This window comes from Phycodurus eques, chromosome 10, assembly GCF_024500275.1.
Source record: "Phycodurus eques isolate BA_2022a chromosome 10, UOR_Pequ_1.1, whole genome shotgun sequence".
In the NCBI taxonomy this organism is placed as follows: domain Eukaryota; kingdom Metazoa; phylum Chordata; class Actinopteri; order Syngnathiformes; family Syngnathidae; genus Phycodurus; species Phycodurus eques.
The window spans coordinates 20,775,608-20,800,558 of NC_084534.1; the positions used below are offsets into that span (position 1 = coordinate 20,775,608).

At 39.6% G+C, this 24,951-nt stretch overlaps 2 protein-coding genes across 2 annotated transcripts; one reads left to right on the top strand and one right to left on the bottom strand.

Annotated features, from left to right (window-relative positions):
• Window positions 1-1,130: 1,130 nt before the first annotated feature.
• LOC133408925 (synaptoporin-like) lies at window positions 1,131-4,637 on the top strand. Its single transcript, XM_061688313.1, has 4 exons — window positions 1,131-1,216; window positions 2,690-2,888; window positions 2,986-3,177; window positions 4,299-4,637. Exons 1-4 carry the CDS (start codon window positions 1,131-1,133, stop codon window positions 4,635-4,637), a joined length of 816 nt encoding a protein of 271 aa, XP_061544297.1.
• Window positions 4,638-9,959: 5,322 nt separating this feature from the next.
• LOC133409113 (green-sensitive opsin-like) lies at window positions 9,960-12,176 on the bottom strand. The gene is made up of 5 exons (XM_061688696.1): window positions 11,713-12,176; window positions 11,472-11,640; window positions 10,960-11,125; window positions 10,629-10,868; window positions 9,960-10,536 (listed from the first exon to the last, which is right to left on the bottom strand). Exons 1-5 carry the CDS (start codon window positions 12,095-12,097, stop codon window positions 10,438-10,440), a joined length of 1,059 nt encoding a protein of 352 aa, XP_061544680.1. The 5' UTR covers window positions 12,098-12,176; the 3' UTR covers window positions 9,960-10,437.
• Between the last annotated feature and the right edge of the window lie 12,775 nt (window positions 12,177-24,951).

Genomic DNA, 24,951 nt, shown 5'->3' on the forward strand with positions numbered 1-24,951 from the left:
ATAACACTAAGCAACAGTTTTTGCTTGCTGGTCTGAGCCCCCAAAACGGCGTTTTTGGCTGCAGTAATGGAGCAATTTCCACATTTGTAAGCCCTGAAAATCAGCAAATGAGCACTGATACGCAATGATTTGTAAAGAAACATCATAAGGCTTACTGTTTATAAAGAACTGGCATTTTTACTTGAACAACTGCTTATGAAGAAGATTTATAAAGTCTATTTACGAAGAACTTTTCTGTGAAAAAAAAATCTCTTTAGTATCAGAGAAGGAATATGATCTTAGAAGCCTACCGTCTGATAATAATCATCAACATCATCATCATTGACGCTTGTAGCATTGGTTTGTTAAAAGCTTCTGCAGCATTCTGTAGGCAGTGCTTTATATTTAAATTAATACACATGCGAAATATATGTGTGACTCCTCCTTTTGGAAGTCAGTGCACCTCATGTGAGCCCACCCGTCTGCTGGAAACTCTCCTCTTATTGTCCACATCCCAGCCTTATGACAAACGGTGCAGACACCAAGTGGACTTTGGCCACATATCTCTTGGATTTTTAAATGTGTATGGTTACATTTGCCCCGGTAAGTGTTTTCCTCTTAGATTTTTTTTTTAAATGCTTAATTGGATTTATATATTCATTTTACTTCTGCAAGTAGATTAGTTAGGTTACATGTACTTAAAATGGAATTAATAGCAACAGTGTGAATCTTTATGTGAATAATTGTTTCCAGTGTGCAAGTCACATAAAAGTACTCAGTTTATAGTAAATATTATATTCAGTGTTTTGAATATATTAGAAGCGAGCTGTGTGATGGCACAGGTGTAGAAACGTTTGATGCAAAAAATGAATCAGCCTGCACTGCTGTGGCCACCCTCCAGTGCGCAGTGAGCAGCACTTCCCACCTTTAAATTATTAATCTTTTGTTTTCAGACCAATTAGAAATTGTAATAATCAGTCCTGTCATTTATTCATGGGAATACATGATGCAATAAGCCACACTCACTCAAGCATGTCCCCTGATAGTCCTTTCACTCACGCCAGTGAATGCTTTTGCCCGCAAATGACTGCTCTCATATTCTGCTCCTCAGATTTTTGCCATTTGTGCGTTTGCAACATGCGGAGGCTACTATGGGCACCTCCGGGTTAAAGTGGACTGTGCATGACAGCAGACTGAGTAACAGGAGCATCGACGTTGATTTTGGCTATCCATTCAGGTGCACCACGGCTGCTACGACCGACAAACTGTTGACACAGTGAATAATATTCACTTTCATACATTTATATATTGGCATGTGTTGCATGTAGAAAAAAGGACAAAAAGAAGTATAAAAAAAACTAAAACTTTCCCCCACCAATATTTCCTTATTATCAATTAGGGCTTTTGAAACATTAAGTGGCATTTTTGTGCCAACAAACATTTTTAAACAGTGTTATGGGTACATAATTGTTTAGTTTTTTTCTGAAGTCAAGAATTGAAAACTACGCCAATATTTTTTAAGTAAGCTGTCTTTCTCTTGATTACCTCTTGCTGAGCTATTTATGTTTCAGAACAACTTGTTGTTGTCTTACATTAATAATCACAAGTTGAAAGTACATCAGTGTAAAACATTAGCAGGTCCATTGTCTCTACATCTGCTTTGAATCTGTATGCTTTATGAATGACACAGTCTATTAATCTGATAAGGTTAAAAATTCCTTGGAGAGTAGATTCAATTCGATACTTTTTCCTGAGGAAGATGCATCTCGCATGAGTGGCAGAGAAAGAGATGATCTCTGTATCCTGTCACTAAATGAAGTGGTGTCTGAGCAAGCAGGCCCAAGGCATTGTGGGTGCACGCCGCTAGACAAGATCAATAGTGGAAGCATTCTGGCGCGTCAAAAGGGACCACTTAAGGTTAGAATCTTGACTGATCTGGCTCCGAGTGCATTTTGCTTTAATGATGCAGTGAAACATTTCGGAGAAAGGGGCCTTCAAATTGGACTGGCTTCCTGCCTACACATCACATATGGGGTAAAGTCATTACGACAAAAGCGGAATGCATTGTCTTGATGAGCACACAAAAAGTTTTAGACTTCCATTGTGGACAAATCTGGAAAAATCTTTTTTCTAAACAATGAATTAACCCATGCAAAACACAAGTTAAAATGAAACAACCACACACTGAGTGACTTAAACAAGGTTTGTAACACTGGTCCAGTCATCATTGCAGCTTGATTCTTGTGAGGAAGCATGCGATAACTAGAGGCTGGTGTTTTTTGTAGTGCAGTGACAGTGAACGTCTCACTGTCAATCCCTGTCAATTTCAGCTAAGCGTCAAATTAACATTTCATTTTAGGGAAAAGCAACACCATCACTTTTTCTTTAATGACTTTCTAGCTTTCCCTCGCTTTGATTACAGTTTAATTGAAAGGTAAAATACTTGAATGGCGTGGCCATCCACATCCATCCATTTTCAATAGCACTTCTCCTCATTTGCGTCATGGGTGAGCTTGAGCCTATCACAGCTGGCTTTGGGTGAAAGACAGGGTACAACCTGGACTGGTTGCTAGCCACTCATTGGACAGAACTGTATTGTACAAATTGCACCAATATGTATTATCTATAAAAGTAACTCACCATCCTATCACAATACATGTTTTGTTTTCTCTTAATAAAAACTGAGTGTAGACCCGCTTTTCATCTGCAGGTTACAACAAGTGCATTTCAAGGCTCCACTATGTGAGACAAAGAGGGAGGAAATTCTCTTCCTGGACGGCGACTTTTCCTCAGCTGCTCAGTTTTTTGTCACCGTGGGCGTGATCACGTTCCTCTACTCTCTACTGGCAACTGTGGTCTACATCTTCTACCAGAACAAATACTTGAAGAACAACCGAGGCCCGCTTGTGGTCAGTGACTGTTCGGCCTCACATGTACAGTAGTAGTAAGACGAGGAGTTGTTGTATTAACTTGAGCATGTTTTGCCCTTTTCCCTCTGGTATGCAGGACTTTGCGGTGACAGTGATCTTCTCCATCATATGGCTCATCAGCAGTTGTTGTTGGGCCAAAGCGCTCTCTGATATCAAGATGGCTACGAGGCCTACCAAAGTGCTGCTGCTCATCCCTGCCTGCTCAGTTCGGGAGAACAAATGCACAGCTGCCCAGGGAGCTCACTGGTCTCGTCTCAACATGTCGGTGGTGAGAACAAATATAATAGTCATCTACAATATATATAAAGTCTGTGTAAATGCTTCTGTTTGTGTGCATCTGCTTTATTTGTTTGTATACATTCACATATTGCATGAAAAAGGGTACGCTAAATACCAGGAAATCGTACTTGTTTCAATTATTACTGAAAACCAAATTACTTTTTTCTTTTTTTTTTTTTTTTTGCTACCAGTGGATGCTTAAAAATCTAAACAAAAGTGTTTTTTTTTTTTATTATTGTCACAACTTAAAGCTATAATCCACAGCTTTTTGTTGTTGTTAAAAAAAGTCATTTTCACCCAAGCCAGTACTAGAGGAGATGGCTCAATGATGATTAACCCATTAAGCTCCTCTAAGATCTTGCTGTATGTGTCAGTATCTTATTTTTTATTCTTAGTAAACGGCGCACTGCTAATGACAGCGCGACAATGATGGCATGAAAATGATGCAGGTCATTCAAAGCATCGTAAAAATGTTGTGGAATCACAAATAACAACTTGTTGTTGTCTTACATTAATAATCACAAGTTGAAGAAGTACATCAGTGTAAAACATTAGCAGGTCCATTGTCTCTACATCTGCTTTGAATCTGTATGCTTTATGAATGACACAGTCTATTAATCTGATAAGGTTAAAAATTCCTTGGAGAGTAGATTCAATTCGATACTTTTTCTTGAGGAACATAACATGCATTTGCCTACGTCTTATTGAAGCGAAAGGTCTCTTCTTTTGTTGTAATGCAGCATTTGAACAGAAGGGGGCGCCAAATGTTACATACTATAGCTTTAAGTTGAGAGGAGTTGATAGGGTTCAATCACAACAATGATAAAGATTGACTTTGATGTTTGAATGACAAACTACGGGCTGTTGAAGCTATACTCCTGTATAGCTTCTGTATTTCTGTAAGACAGAAAGTAAGGACAGACACACACAAAGGAAATTACTTCAAAAACATGACTATAATGATTCTTACAATAACTTTATTTAACATTGATTTTAAAATGGAGTCATTACTATTTATTAAATACAGTGTACCGTGGATATATATATATATATTTTTGATTCTCGGCATTCACCCAACTCATATACATTCTTTTTATTTTCTCTCTCCAGATTTTTGGTTTTGTCAACGTCATCCTTTGGGCTGGAAACATTTGGTTTGTCTTTAAAGAGACGGGCTGGTACAAGATGGGGCAGAGGTATCCCACCAGGAGCGCTTCTGGGAAACGTGAAATGCGTCAGCGGCTCTACAGCGAGAGCAGCTTTGACCTTCCAGAGGAAAATGTTGGTCCTCAGCCGTCCAGAGAGAACAGCTTCAACCAGACAAAAGGAGATTTGGGGATGCAGGTGTCCCGCCAAGGCAGCTTCAACCAATCACAAGTGAGCTATGGCCTTCCGCAAACCAATCTTGGGAAGCCAGTCATTTATGACAGTAAAGGAGGGGCCCTGTGATCATTGTCAATGAGAAGTAATTTTGCCTTATGTTTATTTTATTGAATACATGTGACACTTGTATTACAGTAAAATTGTGCGTTTCATACCTCTAAAACCTTTGATGTCATCTTTACTGACCACATCATTTAAATCTAAACAACAACCCCCAAAACAAAGAGAGGTTTGAAAAAGTGGAAAATGTATGTGGTGGTACTAGGGTTAGCTATGTAGTTCACTTATTGTTGACTACTTCTCTGAATGGTCCATTATATATGTCTGGTATCAAAATGTGGTATCTATTGATTCGTATAGATGTATAACAAACATATTTAAGAATAAATAATAGAGCAAATGGTACTGTGTTCAAGCACATTTTTAGTTAAACTGCAAAACGATCACTTGAAGCTGTACATCATTATACAATATTCTTTGTTGGTATTGTTTTTAAATTTTAACGTGTTCATATAAAATATAGCTGTAACTAACTGTTCCCTTTGTCTCAGGTAGTTTATTGCTGGCTAGTAATTTGCAGAAGGAAACAAGGAACATTTTTCATGATCACCGCTATGGACCCCAAAATGATTTAGAGCTGCACCAAGCATTCCAGACCACATTTGAGCTTCATTATTTATTATGTGCAGTTTTCTATTTTTTTGCTTCTTAGTGTTCATTGTTGGAGTTCCTAATATTGTAATCAGTGTGCTTTTGTCCACTTGCAAAAAGCTTGATTTTAAATAAAGACTAGTTTGGTGTAATTTAGTAACATTGGCTTGATTAAATTTACATTTCAAGCAGAAATAAATCCAAAACTCCAAATGTTTAATCCTGATGTAAAACAGTTTCACTCAATTTTGATGTATTTTGCTGTAGAAATGACTAACCTAAAACATATTTAAGATTCAAAATATTTCATCAGATAAAAAAATAATTCAAAACACTTTCGATTAATTATGCTGAATGAAAATATGAATGCAATGCTTTTGTTTTTGATCCCATTTTTTATGAGCTGAAATCCAAATGATCGAGACTTTCTATGTACACAAAAGGCCTATTTCTCTAACATACTGTTCACAAAATCAGTCTAAATACGTGTTGTATGTGACCACTTCTCCTTTGCCGAGACAATCCATCCACCTCACAGGTGTGGCATATAAAGATGGATTTTAAACAGCATGATTATTACATACAGTAGGTGTGCTTTTGGCTGCCCACAATAAAAGGGCACTGTAAAATGTGCAGTTTTACTGTAAACGGGGAGTGGGGTCTTTGCGGGGAGTGCGGGGTGCAGAAACCCAGACAGTATCTGTTGTGTCCACTATTTACTTAACGCAGTGCAACTCTCTATACTTTGTATAGAGTTGATCAGATTGTTGATTGTGGCCTGTGGAATGTTGGTCCACTTTTCGTCAATAGCTATGCCAAGTTGCTGGATATTGGAGCAAACTGGAACGGTGAAGGGAACCGTTTCTCCACAGCGCCTGACGGCATCGAATGTGAGCATTTGTCCACTCAAGTTAGTTACCACAACGACCTGCAGTCAGGTTGAGACCCGATGAGGATGATGAGCATGCAGATGAGCTTCCCTGAGACAGTTTCTGACAATTTGAGCAGACATTCTTTGGTTATGCAAGCAGATTGTTGCACTCACCATGCTAATTGCAAGCTCCCTCAAAACTTGCAACATCTGTAACATTGTGCCGTGTGATAAAAACTGTACATTTTAAAGTGGCCTTTTATTGTGAGCAGCCTAAGGCTCAACTGTGCAATAATAATGTATTCAGCATCTTGTTATGCCACACTTGGGATCTCAGCAAAGAAGTGCTCACTAACACTAATTTAGACAGATTTTCAAACAACATTTGGGGGAAAATAAGCCTTTTTCATACATAGAAACAGTTTTAGATATTTGAGTTCAACTAATGAAAGATGGGAGCAAAAACAAGTGTTGTTTATATTTTTGTCAGTATAGTATTGTGCAAAAAAGCCTGTACTGTTAGTACACAGTGGCTGCTGACAATATTGCGCTAACTTTTTTTGAAAAGGCCAAATCTTCTGTTCTGACGTATTTATTACTGTATTTTGTATTTCTATGACATTGTACGCCAACACCTGATGTTTGTCTTATAAGGCAGTTCATCTCTTTTTCTATGAAAAAAGGAATAAAAAATTGCAACAGTGATTCAAAGTCAACAGGCACCAGGCAGAAACCAATAGAGAGAATGTTAAATGAATAAAGCTTCTTGTAGAGAACATTAAAGTGTGCGCCATGCAGCGTACCAGGATTATCTCCATAGAAAAAAGGCCAGCGGGATAATCTCTCCTGGTGGCTGTTTCATCCCGTTTTAGACAATTCACACAATACTTAGTCATACTCAAAACTCCCACCAATGACGTCCTTGGACAAAGCCAAAGCAAAGAAGTGATTCTATTTCAATTAAAATGTGTAACAATCTCCTGTTGTTGGACTGCCCATCTTTGTGTGCGTTGCATAAATAAAGCCAACACTGCTCATATGATTGTGTTGTTAAACAGGTCAGAGTAGGTTTGTAGGAAGTATACATTGAACAACTGTGGTGTCTTATTCCCAAAATGTGGTCTTTGCTATTATGTTGGGATGAGAAATGATCAATCATAAAGCTCCAGGTACTACTGTATATATAAAATGGCGGTTGGCATGCTGGGATGCCCAGCATATGCAGTCCTGATGCTGACACAAAAGTAATTACATTGCATGTTGATTTTTAGCCCATCCATCCATCGATTTTCTGAGCCGCTTCTCCTCACTAGGGTCGCGGGCGTGCTGGAGCCTATCCCAGCTGTCTTCGGGCAGGAGGCGGGGTACACCCTGAACTGGTTGCCAGCCAATCGCAGGGCACATACGAACAAACAACCATTCGCACTCACATTCACACCTACGGGCAATTTAGAGTCTCCAATTCATGCGTGTTTTTGGGATGTGGGAGGAAACCGGAGTGCCCGGAGAAAACCCACACAGGCACGGGGAGAACATACAAACTCCACACAGGCGGGGCCGGGGATTGAACCCCGCACCTCAGAACTGTGAGGCTGACGCTCTAACCAGTCGTCCACCGTGCCGCCATTTTTAGCCCGCGACATAAAAATTATTGAGGTCGTCAGTCTATGCCGAGTGTCAATGACAGTGTAACAGTTGGATTAAGCATGGTTGATTGATCATACCTGGAGAGCAGGCACATGAAGTGCTCAAGAGGTGACTGTGTGTTTGAACACGCCAAACTTTTTAAAAGTGTCTGGACACATTTTTAATTTTACAAACATTACATGGAAGCACGAACTGGACAAGTCGCATGCGGTGTAAAGCCTGTCGCACAAAAGTCTTTTAAAGACATACTACATAAACTACTGTATACACACCTCACCACAATAATTTAAAGTTGGGTACATAAATTACTAGTTAGTTGTCCACTACTAATTATGAGGGGCTGGTCTAAGCAAAAAATGCCAGGGCCGATTTCTTGTCCATGTCCAGCCCTGCTATTGGATCCCACTCCCACTCCATAGTTCAAACTGTCTCGTAGTCAAATCCATGGTCGAGCATTCTTCGCCATGAACCTGAAAGTAGCATGCTAAATAACATACTGACAGACAAGCAAACAAAATGACACACATGACACACACACTCATGACACACACACACACGGGCTGGTCTCAGGGTGCTGAAACAGCAGCCCTGACATTCCACTAGATTACAGAAGGTACAATTAACCTGTGTATTCACCTGTTGCCATTCATAAAAAAGAATGATAGCTATATTCAACAAAACAGTCCCACTGAGTAAGTAAATGTGTGAGTAAGTCAAGACAAGATCAGAATTAGTTCAGTAGAGATTTGTAAACTGTAAAGGTTGGGAAACACTCAGGGACAATTTGAGATCCAACTCTGGCCTCACTGTAAGTGTACCTTATGGCCATAGAGCGTGCTATATAATTTGCACGTTAGAGGTTAACGCAGGGTTGTATTATAACTTAAATTCAACGCTGATTGAAATACACCCGTAACTAACATGACAGACAAGCCAGTACCACGTTAGCTCAATTAGGATTCACTGTACTATACAAAACACAATGTGACATCTATCCTGTGACGCAACCCTTTATTCCTTTCACACACGCTGATGGTAATTTTCAAGCTGGGAGCACATGCACTGTAATTTACTAGTGCAGAGAGGCAGCCCTGGACACCTGCATGCCATTACCATTTGTGTGAGGGGCAGCACCCACAGAGAGAAGGCCTACTTCCTAACCACCCCCCCGTCCCATCTAATTGCTTGGATCAGATCGACGACCACTGCATACTGAGGCCTTAATAACAAAGTGCATGTAATTCAAGGCTGATGTTTGCCATGAACAACAGCCTTGGATAGACTTCCCTGATTGGCTGTGCTAATGGGATGCTTTTATATGTAAACTGCAGTTAGGGTGAAGTCATCATTCTCTCTGATACAAATTCCATGAGTTCATTATCATTTCACATAATAATGTTGTTCAAAACAAACCATATTAGGCTAGATAACAGAATGCTTATCATGCACACCACTCCGTGGGGCATAAGAAGCGTGTCATATTTGTCAACCGTCCATCCAGCCATCCATTTTCTGAGCCGCTTCTCCTCACTAGGGTCGCGGGGGTGCTGGAGCCTATCCCAGCTATCATCGGGCAGCACGCGTGGTACACCCTGAACTGGTTGCCAGCCAATCGCAGGGCACATACAAACAAACAACCATTCGCACTCACATCCACGCCTAAGGGGAATTTAGAGTCGTCAATTAACCTACCATGCATGTTTTGGGGATGTGGGAGGAAACCGGAGTGCCTGGAGAAAACCCACGCAGGCACGGGGAGAACATACAAACTCCACACAGGCGGGGCCGGGGATTGAATCCCGGTCCTCAGAACTGTGAGGCGGACGCTCTAACCAGTCGTCCACCGTGCCGCCATTATTATTATTATTATTATTATTATTATTATACATATTAGCACTACCTTCAATCTGATGTCTATTGTCCTCAAAATTGGACCACCATTTATGAAGAAACATGATGCCAAATTAGATAAGACTGTAACATTGAGACTGTATGCAGTACTTGTTAGGGAAACAATGGTCACTTCCTGCTAACAAAGACATCGACTTTGTCATATTATGTTCAGTAAATTGTAAAGTTTGTGATCTCAGTGTGTGCTCCATATTGGCCTTCAAGTTTTGTGTCGACTCAGATTCAAACATCAATGAAATTCCATATTTCTGCTAATAGAAAGAATAAAAAGGAACAAAGTACAAATCAGAGTCAAAAGAGTACACAAATATTTTCATGCATGCATTTATTTACTCCAACCTATGTTTTTTTTCTTTTGTTTTGTGAAATACATAAAAACAATCACACTGGTAGCCCAGTGAAACGTCACATAATTACATGAAAATAGCCCCACTTGTGATTGCACACGGGCCAAGTGTTGTCGCGCTGCAGCAGGTTCGAACTTTTTTGAGTGCCATCAAACACTGTAAAGTGAGTCACATTTCAGTCACACTTGTACACTGATGCACACATACAGATGGACAACACGATGCACGCCTGCAGCATTCTGGTATCTCTCTTGTACACTTTCTTTATATACATATTGACAGATGGATTGATAATTCGTTAGTGTGTTTTGTCCAGAGTCCATTCATTTCCATAGTTCCATTTGGCAAAAGTCCAACATATTTTTTTTCATGGGATTGTTTAAAAATCTGGATGCAATCAATAAGGAAAACGTCCATAGATTTTGAGTTGTCGTCATTTTTAAGACACAGAAGACACTTCTGTCTTGCTCGTGGAAACTGAAGACTCATCCTCCACCATGCCGCCCATTCCAATAGTACTCAGCATGCAGTTACGGAACTGGGAAAAAGAGCCAAGAGAACAGTTTCGGGAATGAAGTTGCAACATTTACAACAGCCGATAAAGATGTTAAGACAATATGCTGCACCAACCTGTTTATTCATCAGCACATAGATTACTGGGTTGTACAGGGCAGAGCTCTTTGCAAAGAAGGCAGGGATAGCAGCAGTCAAAGGACTGAAGTAAGCTCCCTTGTTCATGAAGATCCACCCAGCGAAAGTAGCATATGGGACCCAAGCCACTAAGAAGCCAAAGACCATCAGCACGCACATACGTGTCACTTCCTTCTCAGCTTTTTGGGTGGACGCTGAGTCCTGCTGCTGTGCTGCAGCCTTGAAGCAAACCACAGATGCCGTTAAAGACACCATTTCAACAGTGTTTTGTGGAGTAACAAATAGTTGTTAAATGTATTGCACTACTTACAGCTTTGACTGTAAGTACAAGGCTGCCATAAGTAAAGAAAATGAGGAAGACGGGAGCAAAGAAGTGGACGACAAACATGTATATGACGTAGGATTCGTTGTTATAGCCTGGAGCCAGAGTGTAGTAGTCAGGTCCGCAGGAGCACTGCATGCCCTCAGGGAGGTATCTGCGTAAGATTGCACATATTGTATAAGGCTACTTAGGACTAATAATATTCTTTTATCCCAAGTGGTTAGCACTTCAAGAATGTTACATTTCGGAGCCATTCTGTGTGGAGTTTATAGCTCTCATTGTGTTCCCACTGTCCAAAACCTGCATGCAAGGTCCATTAAGATCTCTAGAATGTGAAGCTGTCTATGAGTCAGTCTTGTAATCGAACAGTTATCAGTCATAGGTCTACCCTGCCTCTCGACCTTAGTCAGCCAGGCAAGGCCCTAGCTTCCCTGTATCCTTAAACAGAAACAGAACGGAAGTGTTGTAGAAAAAGGTTGGATGCATTTAAAAAGATCTACCTGGACCAGCCACCCAGTGGAGGTGCAGCACATGCGAAAGCCATGATCCAGGTGAAGACAACTCCAGCTGCAGCGTGGGTCCCAGTGAACTTGAAGCTTCCCATAGGTTTACAGACGACAATGTATCTCTCCACAGCCAGCACCACCAGAGACCAGAGAGCAACTTCACCTGTAGGACAGTTTGATTATGAATTGACCTTTGTCATCTACTTCAAGCCATTTACTCCCAAGCTGAACTTACCTCCCAGCGTGGCCATGAATCCCTCGACCCCACAGGCGGTGGCTCCCATAATGAAGTAGCCATTGATGGCAGATGTGATTGTGATGGTGAATCCGAAGGCGCACATGATGAGACCAGCCACGGCCAAGTTGACCAGGATGTAATTGAGAGGTTGCCGGAGCTTCTTGTTCTGAGCTGTGACCAACAATGTCAGGCCGTTGATGGGGGTTCCAGTGCAGATCAGGAAGAACATGTAACAAGCCAAAAGTTTGTACCAAATGGGGTCCACCAGGTAATACTGCTGGTATTCAAAGGGACTTCTAACAATCCCAGTCCTGTTGGACATGGGGATATAGAAGTTTTTGCCCTCTGTGCCGTTAGGCTCGAATTGTCCTTCCCAACCCATCGTTGTTAAGTTGGTTTGTGAAAGCTTCAATCCGTCCAAACTTGGATGGTGTGTAGTCTCAATTGGTGTTGAAGGCCAAACCCACTCCAGCGGCTTATTGTCGTCCTGGGTGTTGTTTTATACCTTCTTGTGGTGATCCTCAAATTGGCCAAATTAGATTACAGGAGGATTGAGATGCAGCATACAGCTCAAGTCTGACCTATTATTGACTTTGCCAAAGCATGAAGGCACTGCTGGTCACATATTTAACCCTTTACTACCCATCGCACACTTTTATAATAAAGGAGTAAGGACACATATAATTTACTGTGAGCCACATGTCAACTGTCAATTAGTTTTTAAACAGTAACATCATTCAACTTTCATAATTTTTTGGATATGTATGACTTTTTCCTGCAAATAAATCAACAGCATATCCCGTCAAGGCTCTCACTGACCAATCACTTTCCTCTGGTCATCCATTTAATTGATTCCATATAAAATTAATATGCACTGTTATAGCGGTATTTAACAATATGTTTATTATCATATGTATTTCTGCACCCCTCATGCTAAGTTATGTAATACTCTATTAGAAATGGCTGTCAGTATGGCACTTGTGGAACACAGCAAACTACAACCACAGTCATAATGTTATTAATCAGAAATATTTTTGGAAAAGGTGTTGTGGATCACATGAGATGTGTAAGCGTGGTGTACACTGAAACAACATTTGTATGGCTTTTTATTTTTTCAGTCACGAGTCCTACTCACAGAGTTGTAATGCAATTTAAACGACAATTAGTTTTGAAGCAAATACTCATCAGTGAATGTCCAAAGTGGAGAGCTTTTATTTTCTAAGTCACTAATGTCCAGTTTAAGTCTTTGCTTTTACGGAAGGTTATTGTGAGAGATGAGCCTATATAAACTCTGAGACTCAATACAGTGCTCATGACTGACTGGCTGCAAATTGTCCTAACAAATGTTTAAAAGGAAATGTTTCTCTCTTCTACAGTCACCTTACTGAAGGCATGTAGTGTACTACTTCAGCAAATAATCATACCAAACAGCACAACTCCAAAATTGTGAAATTCAGTGTCAAATTCATTACCTTTACAGCTTGAATATTGATTTGTATGGAGCCACCAAGTCCACCTAACGACTTGTGCTAACAGACAGTGACCTGGGATCCTTAGGGCTGTTGGTTTTGCATTCCAAAGGAATGATACCATTCCTGGTTTGGAGCATGCCTCTAACTTGGAGGATAATTATTTGAGTTTTTCCCACACCAACTCAGGCTAGTTCTGTCTTAACTGAGCCTTACTGCAGGAACTGATGAAGCCTGCTTGGATAAGAGGTGAAACGTCTCCGAAGACAACCAGAACAGTCCAGATGTGATCAATTCAATACACTGAGAATGAAACGACCTGGATGAATGGGAATATTGACAGGCAAACATTTGGGTTTCCACATATAACAAAATGAAATAATAAACATATTGTTAAAGTAATACCTCTCTAACAAGTTAGGGAATATTTTTCCTACATTTTTAATCTCATAAATAATATTAATTAATAATGTGAATAGTAACAGAACAGGCAAAACAGAAGTGATGAAACATTCAGCAACTTATTGAAATAGTATTGTATTTTTTTAAATGAGCACCTACATACACGACATGGAAAGACATTTTAGTGTTATGGCATCGTAATACATGTGAAATAGTTGTTAATCAACATATAGAGGATGAAAGCTCACAAGAACCTTGCGCTTCCTGTGATAATTACAGTTTATCACTTCCACGCCTTGAATTCATCAGACTCTGTGGTGATCTCACAGTGACTTGAAGAGGACGTGTGATCAGGTTAATCCACTTATAGGTCTACGCCTGTGTTGCCCAACCTTTATTGAGTTCAGGCACATGCAATATTTTACATTGGAAAACGTTATCTATGTACTGAAACAATGATGATCTCATATCTTGCTCTGTGTGAAATCTGGGCATATTGTAACACAGTGGTAAACAAGCCCCTTTTTGGAATGTTTTGCAGCCATCAATTTCAAAATTTTTGAATATTTGCAAACAAACAATAAAGTTTATCAGTTTGAACATTAAAAATCTTGTCTTTGTAGTGTGTTCCATTGAATATCGGTTCAAAAGGATTTGCAAATCATTAAATTGTCCTTTTATTTACGTTTTACACACAATCCCAACTTCATTGAAATTGGGGTTTAGACATACATACATACTATTGGTGTGACGATTCATTCATTATGTCGATGTATCGATTTATATTCCTAAAATCCAATTGGATCGATCTGTGCTCAGCAACTTAACCTTCCGGACGTAAATATCTCGATTTAAATCGTTGTAAAAAATAATCAACCGATTGTATCAATACTAGGAAATGCCCTGGATTTACGCGCACTATGGTGTGCATGTGTTGTATTTCCACCCATTGAATCATTCACGGCTGTGGCTCAGTAGGTAGAGCGGGTCGTCTAGTGACTGAACATTGTCCCAGATTATCGCGCTACTCGTCACTTTAAACCGCATACACTCCTTGAAGTCTCGACGCCCTTTGCACAATGGTCATTGCACCGGACTATTGCCATATTAGTCATTCGAACTGCTCTAAGTGCTAGAGGACTCTGCATCTTTTGCACAATTGTCAAAAAAATAATAATAATTTACCGGCATTACCAGATAACTATTAACCCTTTATTGCTCAGTGACTGTTTTTTGTCAATGTCTTTTTGTCTCAAAAGTGTTCTCTGTCTATTGACTGTCTGTTGTCGTACTCGAGCTGCTCCAACTACCGGAGACAAATTCCTTGTGTGTTTTTTGGACATACTTGGCAAATAAAGATGATTCTGATTCTGATTCTGAAGGGTACCTGGTTCAAATCCCACCTCTGACTGTCTGCATGTCAGTGTCCTTGGGCAAGACACTGACCCCTTATTTGCTCCCAGTGGGCATGGTAGCAGCCACCCTTTGGTGTGTGAATGTGAGGCTTTGTAAACCGCTTTGAGCACTGTGATGGTGTAGCTCAGGGGTGTCAAACTCATTTTAGTTCGCAGACCACATTCAGCCCCAATTAGATCTCAAGCGGGCCGGACCACAACATTTGTGGCTTAAAAATCCATAAACAACAACTATTCCAAATTTTATTTAGTTATTTCGGAAAATATTCATTTATTCGTTATCATCTTGTTGCAAATCATATGAGAAGTCTCAAATTTTTAACCAAAAATTATTTAAACAGTATTATGAATCAGTGCGCGTGTACCATTCAGTTATGCATCCTTTGTAAATGTATACATCAAAATTTAAATTGTGGCAGTGCATAGAAAAAAAAATATTCTAACAAACCAACCTCTTTTAAAGTGAAGCTTTTGACTGAAATTTTATAATATTCAATTTCTTAAAACAGTTCTACTGGAGGCATTTATTTTCACAGAATTGTAGTGTGAACACTACAAAACTTGGCATCGTTTGGCCTTCACATGTGCATCATTGTCATTTAAGTCAGTGCACCCTCCAGTTGACAAAATTAGCAACAAAAGTTACTTTTATTGAAAAAGAGCAGTGAACTTGTTCTCTATCCCCACGGGCCGGATTGGACCCCCTGATGGGCCGGTTCCGGCCCGCGGGCCATATGTTTGAGACCACTGGACTGTAGCTAAAGTGCTATTTAAGTGCAGTTTACCATTTTACCATTTAAATGAACCAATATCGTCCTTGAATCTAATCGGCAACCACGAATCGTGTTACGAATCGAATTGTTGTTATAACGAATCATTACACACCTAATACATACATACAAATGTTTCATTTTAGTTCAGTACTCTTCAACAGATTTATAAAATATATCACTTACGTTGGACATCTGTCGATTATTGGCATGGAATGATAATAAACATACATACACATCAGCAGAGCCGGGCCTACCCAATGTGGCATGCTAGGCGCGAGTTTATTGGTGGCCCTTCTTTTGCGATTTGTAATTTACATACGCTTAAAAATGAAATAATAGCGTTGTTTTAACACTGACTTGAATTTATACATCACCCAATTAAAAATAAAATGGAATTTAAAATAAATTAATTATTATAATTTAAAATGAAAAATGTAAACATGAAAAACCTCATAGGTACATGTCTACTATGCATGTATAATATATAATGTAATTTTTCTGACATAAATAATACCATAGATTAGGCCAATGTATATTCCAAGTGAGTAGGTTTAATCTCCACAAATAATATAATAGCTAAAATCCCTCCTAGCTGAGCTATATACCTAGTTGAGGCTAATTCCTGACAAGCAAGTTATCAATTTAACACTACACAGTGCTAAATAACTGGGGTTGGGGGGGCAATTTTCATGATAAGCACCTTTATTTCGGTCATTGAAAAATTTTTTTAATTTCTTTTTGTTTTGCTTGTCGGCATGAGTCACCCTTTAGAAAGCATTGACGAACGTGGCTTATTTATATTCGTGTGGTGCTTTGCATTGACCATATTTGGTTGAATATGGGTGTGTAGAGGACACGTGTGCACTTATCGAAGTCGACTGTGACTTATCAGGGTAAGATTTCCTACAGGCGTGGGTACGCACGGTTTGATAGGTCTGATTTTTGTTTGTCGTATGCCATTTTTAGCTTTTGTGCATACTTACACTTTTAGGAAGACACTTGCGCACTCTTTCATAAGTGAGGCCCCAGATACTGTAGGTACGACTGCATTAATAAGGTCACTTGGTTTGGGATTACAGGATTTGACTTGACTTGAGGTAACCTGTGACTCTACTTAAAGACAAAATTACTTTTCACTTGCTGGAGACTTGAAAGTTATGTCTTTTGACTTTCTTGTGACTCGATCCCATCTCTGGTGCGTGGTGTACATTTTTCTTGAATGACTCACACTTTTATAAGGGCCTGTTGTGCTTTTGAACTTTTAATAAGTCACAATAAGGAGCTCTGGCATGTTAATGAAAGTCATTGCATACGTTTAAGTCTTATGTACAGTATGTATGTATCGACAACGCCTGAAGTCCGCAACCTGGGTGTCATTCTGGACTCCTGTCACATGTTAAAGCCGTCACCAAATTTACCTTTTTCCAACTAATAAACATCTCCCGACTCAGGCCGGCACGCTCCAACACCGTTGCAGAGACGCTCATCCATGCTTTCCCCACTAGCCGTCCTGTTTGGGGTACTAAGCAATCTCTTTCAAACTCCTCCTCACCTAAAAATCCCTCCACTCCCTGGTCCCCCAGTATGTATTGGCGCTCCTCCACCAATGCGCTCCATTCCGTCGCCTGCAGTCCTCAAGCATGGGTCTGCTCACCATCTCATGCACTAGCAGATGCACCTTTGGGGACAGAGCCTTCAGTGTGGCAGCCCCCACCCTGTGGAACTCCCAACCCTCAGAGATACGTGACTCCCTGACACTGGACTCATTCAAATTGGCCCTTAAAAGCCACTTATTTGCCCAGGTCTTTGCCCCATGGTTAGCTACAGTACCTTTAAGTTAGCCAGCTGTGTGGTTAGTCTTCTTTTTTTTTTTTTTTGTCTGATCTGTAAAGCGTCCTTGGGTGTCCTGCTATATAAATCCAAATGATTAATAATATTATTATGTTACATGAACTGTGGTCACACCAAATGCTTGGCCTCTGGCAAGTAACACGCTATTACTTTGCTTTGACTTTTGATGCAAACGTGGATTGCATCAGGTTATTTAACTATTATGTTAAAATCAAAGCCTCCTGAAGTCATTTCATAGTATAAAATTCATAAAGAAATGGCTCATACAAACACGAACCAATCTGTCACCAAGATTCCATAATATGGCAATACCTACAAGCAGGATTTCCAGAGGAAGTAGCTTGCGTTCATCTGCTTAGTGTCCAGAAATTGTCACGAGCAAGCCTTCCTAATCTTCAATCCTCACAAATTGGATTCACACCTCGGACGTAATTGCGAGGCATTTAGTAGGCTGTCTGTGCATTGCTCGGGGTCTGTGCACACATTAAAGGTGACTCCTGTCCACCTCAATTGCCATAGTCTTCAAAGGTGATTACAGTAGCTACATAGGAGGTCACAGGTCAAAGATATCAGCTTGCCTGTGACGACAAAGAACAGAGCCATTCAGAGGCTGTGCAGAGACCTTTGGAGGGGCAAAGGTTAAAGGAACCATCATCAGTAAATACAAGGGAACCATTTCTATTGGCAGCCATAAATGCCCACACCCGTGATACTGTACCACCATCAAGCTTCACTGATGAGGGGGTATGTTTTGGATTATGAGCACTTCCTTTCCTTCTCAATATTTCAACAAATTCTCTCTTTCCATCTATCTGGTACAAGTTGATCTTTGTCTCATCTTTCCATAGGATGCTGGTCCAGAACTGTAACACACATGTATCCCTCCCCGGATCCTATGTAGTGATGGGCATGGCAGTTCTTTTGAGTTTTCGGAATCATTCGAATTAGTTCTTTAAAAAAGATTCGTTCAAAACATCAGTTCACCGAATCATTCAGTTATTTTGCACAAAATCATTCACGTGTTTCCTAATTCAGTTAATGATCCATCCCTGAGATTCACGTTCACTCAACACGTTCACCAAAGGACTATCTGTTTTTGTTGTCACGTATTGTAAACTAGGAAAGGTGGGGAGATTTAAAATATATAAAAATAAAAAAAAACTTAAGCTAAATTATCACCGACCTATCTCTCTCAGCAAGCTCTCAAACACCCGGCTTCGATTGACTCGTGAACATGCGTGCAGCAAGCTCAGCTACTGTAAATCCTTCCGCATCCCCTTACATCCAGCTTGGGTCTCGCCGGCCAGCGTAACTTCCGCATTCCACCGCGGTGGACAGCATCGCTGACACCAGCATCTGCCACCTGGCCTTCCTCCTCACTCACCTTACTGTTATTGTCATCTGATTAGTGGAAAGTGTCTTTGAGTGTCTTGAGAAGCGCTATATAAGTTTAATGTATGATTTTTATCCATCCATCCATTTTCTGAGCCGCTTCTCCTCACAAGGGTTGCGGGCGTGCTGGAGCCTATCCCAGCTATCATCGGGCAGGAGGCGGGGTACACCCTGAACTGGTTGCCAGCCAATCGCAGGGCACATCCAAACAAACAACCATTCGCACTCACATTCACACCTACGGGCAATTTAGAGTCTTCAATTCATGCATGTTTTTAGGATGTGGGAGGAAACCGAAGTGCCACGCAGGCACGGGGAGAACATGCAAACTCCACACAGGCGGGGCCGGGGATTGAATCCCGCTCCTCAGAACTGTGAGGCTGACGCTCTAACCAGTCGCCCACCGTGCCGCCCAATGATTTTTATTATTATTATTATTATTAAATAAAAATATTTAATAATTACATTAGAGACACAGAGGTAATGATATGTATGTGTACGTGTGTACATATAATATTAATTTTCAGTTATTTTAAATAAGTGTGCTTGGTTTCGTGTGCTTGACTGACTCAACATTAGCCGTTAGCTTGAAGAAACGGCTGCTAGTGAAAGCTATCCCCGCAAAGACGTCAGGATTTGTGGTTAAAATAACTCATGAGTACGTTCACTGCGTAGTACGCCGTTCCTTACGCAAACGAATCACTTATCGTACTAGTACATCGCTCTTTAGCGGATCACAAACAAAGAAGTTCAACGAACGAATCACTTGTGTCTAACGGATCACAAACGATAAGTTCAACGAACAAATCACTCTTCAGTTCTTCTGTTCTTCAGTACACCAGTTCACTGAACGAATCACTCTTCAGTTCTTCAGTACACCAGTTCACTGAATGAATCACTCTTCAGTTCTTCAGTACACCAGTTCACTGAACCAATCACTCTTCAGTTCTTCAGTGCACCAGTTCACTGAACCAATCACTCAGTTCACTTAACTCTCTCCCCCGCCTGCTCATTGGTCATTTGCTGAAGATTCAGAAGTGAGTGACATAACGCTTCAGCAGTTCCGTTTCTGCTCCCAGCCGACTCGCTCGCCTCAGGGCGGCAGGCGGTGGCCAAACTAAAATAACAAATCATTTCATAGATTGATTCAGTTCAGTTCATTCACTAAAAAAATGTGTTGTTCTGAACGAAACGTTTGCGACCGAAACAACACTAATCCCATGTTGGCTGTGTGAGCAGAGAGTGACGGCACTTGTTTTAGAGCTTTTATTTGAGCATTTCACCGTTGTGCAATTTGTATCTCTGCAAACTAGACAAAGATATATGTAACTGTTAACACCCATTTACGCCATTATAGAATAAAATAAGATGCATATGCCACTTAACTATTGCCCACTGTGCATGCACAAATGACTGCAGGAGTTGCCTTTCGATATCAGCTGTATTTTTAAAACCAAAACATTTCTATAGGGACTTACAATGGTTCTACAATTCATCTTGCCTGACGGGCTGTATCATTCGACTCGAGATACGTTAAAGAAACACACAGGAATATCAGTGCATGAATGATGCCTTCACATACAAGTAAGAAATATCAATATTAGACTATTATATTAATATTATATATTAATATTAGTTTGATTCTGTGAACAAATAGTAATTTAGCAACAACTCATTTTATGAATTGTACGACCACAATAATTCCTGAACAGTCATGTCACTCACATAACTCCCATGTCCACAATTAGTACAAACCTACTATACAGTATCCCACTTTACTTCATACTACCATGCAGGATTCAAGGGGGCCCATAAATTTACGAGTTAATGCCCTCATTAAAAAAATGTAAACGGTTCCAACTAATGTATTTAGTTGTAATTTGATTAATTGCCTCTTTTGAAAGCAACTACATTGTTACCTAAGATCTAGTTCAGTCCCTTGTATAAAGTAAAATATCCTGATGCATGTTTGGATTATTAAAAAAAAAAAAAGTCAACTCACTTTGTAATGTTTGCTTCGGGATTTACTTCAATTTCAGCTGTTTGCAAATACCCAGTGCAGATGGAACTTTTCAATACCTAGTAAATAGGACTAGTTCATCTATCCATCCATCTATTCCTTCTCTGTACCCCTTATCCTCACTATAGTCACGGGTATGCTGGTGCCTGACTTTGGGCGAGAGGCGGGGTACACGCTGAACTGGGCGCCAGCCAATCGCAGGGCACAAATAGACAAATAACCATTCACACTCACATTCACACTTAATGGCAATTTAGAGTCTTCAATTAACCTACCCTGCATGTTTTTGGAATGTGCGATGAAGCCAGAGTACCCGGAGAAAACCCACACAGGCACAGGGAGAACATGCAAACTCCACACAGAAAACCCGGAGCTCAGATTTGTACCCGATGACCTCAGTACTGTGAGGTGGCTGTGCTAACCAGTCGGCCACCGTGCTTTCTAACTTTAATTGTATTAAACATATGCAACAATTTTGTTGTGATAATTACGTTTATATTATGTTGTATAATTATGTTTGATATGATTTAACAGCTTTAATCATATTAAACATCCATTGATGGATGGATGGATGGATGAATGGAAAATTGTGGCTTGTAAAAATGAGTGGCTTGTGACTCTGGGAAACCACTAGCCACAGTGGCTGGTGAGCAAAAAAGTTAATTTCATGCCCTGCATACATACACACATTCATACATACTATCCATACAGCACATACATACATACATGCATACAGTACATACAGTATATACGAACACTATACTAATGATTTGGGTTTGTGGGCCATCGGCTTATAGTAGCTGAGCTGTAAATGAGATTGATAGACAAGCTTGGAGCTGCTCATAAGCTTGCAGCAGGTGAGAAGTCACACGTTAAATCACAACACTTAAATGAGATTACCTGGCCACTTAACAGCGACGCGAGTGGTGAGCACACTTGGGCGGATATAAAGTGTGGCAGGATGTAATGTACCAACAGCAAACGGAAAATGGACATAAGCTTTGAGTAGGTCAGGAAGAGGCATCATATAACTGACTTGGAATATGAACAATGAAGCACATTTGTCAATGGTTATTGAGTACAACCTTGTAATGGTGATACCTACTGAATGCTGATCATGACCCAATTTACCGGATTTCCATTAGAGCTGAAACAATTAATTTAGTAATCGAAAACTAATCGATTGTCAAATCAATCGACAACTAGTTTGATCATTAATTAATCGTCAGATGAATTAATCAGAGCCATGGTTTAACTTAAAATGGTCCAAATCCTCTGATTTCAGTCTCTCAACAGTAAAATTTATTTGATTTTGGTAGTCCTCTATGAAAGCAGACTGATTATATTTGTGTTTAGTCCAAATAAGACATTTGCAAACATTCGTTTTGACTTTAGAAAACAATGATCATTTTTGCCTATTTTCAGACATGTTATGAAGCTAATCAGGAACTGAATCCTAATCAATTTATGGAAAAAAAAATCATATTCAGTTTATCCTATGATGAAAATAATCAACTTGCAAACAAACAATTTGGAGCCGTAGTATGAATAACCTGTAACTGACGTGTAGTTGAACCTGAATCAGCTTTAAGAAGTGTACATCGGGCTAGTAGCCTTTCGCATTAATCAGTACCCATGTTTCAAAAAGGTCGATGAATATAACATCACTCCCTCTCGTGTGATATTGCTTAATTGTTGTTTATTTGGTTTTGTTCAATCATTATACAATACCAAATAAACAACAATAATCAGTTAAAAAGCAGTAATCTGAAAAAAATATTTTGCAATAAACTTAAATGCAAAATATGTTTTTATCTGATTATGCGACTAGTCGATGGAATAATCGAATGAATAATCGATTTAAAAAATAATCGATAGCTGCGACCCTAATTTCCTTCATATGAAAATCTTTTTAACTGAAGATGAATGTGCGGGGGTGCTAAAAAAAATTATATCGATTAGTAATCCAGACACCATGAAGCAGAGTTTAGAAGTATTTTTGCAACCAGCTCATGTCCTTCTTCACTAACATTTATATGAGCTGCTTCCAGCTTCTCCAGAGTGTAAGACGCTATCAACTTTGACAGCTAACAGAGGGTAAGAGGCAATATTTTAATAAGAGGGCTTTGGTGACACATAAAAACGCATTGTAGGTCACTGTGTCACACTGATGTAAACATTAAATAAGTGAACACTTTCTCTCTGGCTAGTCTTGACAGAGCCTTTTTAAATCCTGACAGGATCTGTACTCTAATCTCGAGTGGCCCAGACAAATTCACCTCTAATGCTTCCTTTCCTTCTCCTGTCATGCAGCCCATTGATACTCAAGCTCACACGTCGTACTGCAGTACTAGACCTCCGCTCAAACTGTATAGGAATTTAGAATGAATTACCTAATGTGGCAGGCTGCTCATACAGTGAATAAAAATATGTTAAAAATTGATGCCAGGTTTTTGTGATATAAAAAAATAAATAAATCATTATTTCTTCCACCTCGTCTCAGGCCCCAGATCCAGCAGTAGAGAAACAGCCCCAAAGCATGATGCTGCCACTACCATGCTTCACTTAGTGTTCATTTGGTGATAAGTAGTATTGTGTTTGCACCAAACATACTGTACCTTTTGGAAATTGGGACCATAACACATTTTCCCACAAGGTCCAGTAAAACGTACCATACATGGTGTTGGCAGCATCATGCTTTTAGGTTGTTTTTCTTCAGTGGGACCTGGGACCTGGTGGAAGGAATTATGAAAAGTTACAAATAACAGTTAGTGTGTTCTTCTACTAATAGCGATCTACAAATAAAAGTGAGCATTATTATCTTGATACAGCCTTGCAGATATACCTAATGTTGTGGGCCATGAGTAATCATATAGAATTAAAGAAGAAAGTCATTGTCTTCAGTGAATTGTGCTGTTTTTCAAATGTACTGTAATGTTACTGGAGTCCAGTAGAATGAGCAGGATGGTGAAAGACAAGGAATTGCAGCACCTCCAAGGGGCCAAGACTGAACTATCAAGTAGAGGAATGGATGGCTCTCTATTCATTTCATGTCTTGTAAATTTATGATCCGATCAATATAACGTAGAAAGATATATTACTTAATCAACCGTACATATGTATTGTACCAGAATTATATATATATATATATATATATATATATATATATATATATATATATATATATATATATATATATATATATATATATATATAATAACAGCACCACTTTAATGATTTAGTTATTTATTTGAGATGCACTCAATTATAACTAAGAGCTTGTAAAGTTGTAAAGATTCATATTCCAAGTATTTATTTAATTTTAAAGGCTAAAACGAGACAGGCTTTTTATTATAATAAGTGTACATAGATATATTAAAGAGACATGATGGGTTTAAAATAGTTTTGACTAGTGAAGCACCGAAATGAAAATTCTCCACCGAAATTGAAACTTGGGAGCCCAAGGCGAAAAACCGAAAGCCGTAGCACCGAAAGAACTAATTAAAGTGAATTTGTAAGAAAGTGACATGTTAATTCATATCTGGTTGCCGATCCCTGTGTTTATGCAGTTGGCTAGCGTTTTCATATATGTCATTATTTCCTTCTCGAGACAGGTACTAATTTACTTGCTATTTTGCTCTTTAAAGTTGGCTAATCTCCGCTATAACGCGGTTCCAGCCAGACCTATGTGACTGGTGTACTGTGTACTGGACCACCCAATCACTTATTTATTTATTTATTTTGAGAACCAGTATGTAACCTACGCTGGACTTATTTTTGTATGTAATATTATTTATGTGCGTAACCAACACAAGGCAAAGTCAACCCCCAAAATGTTTTAAAATTAGTTTTTTTCCATTGCATAAAAAGACATTAAAAACAACATACAACAATTGCACTACTACAGTTTAAAC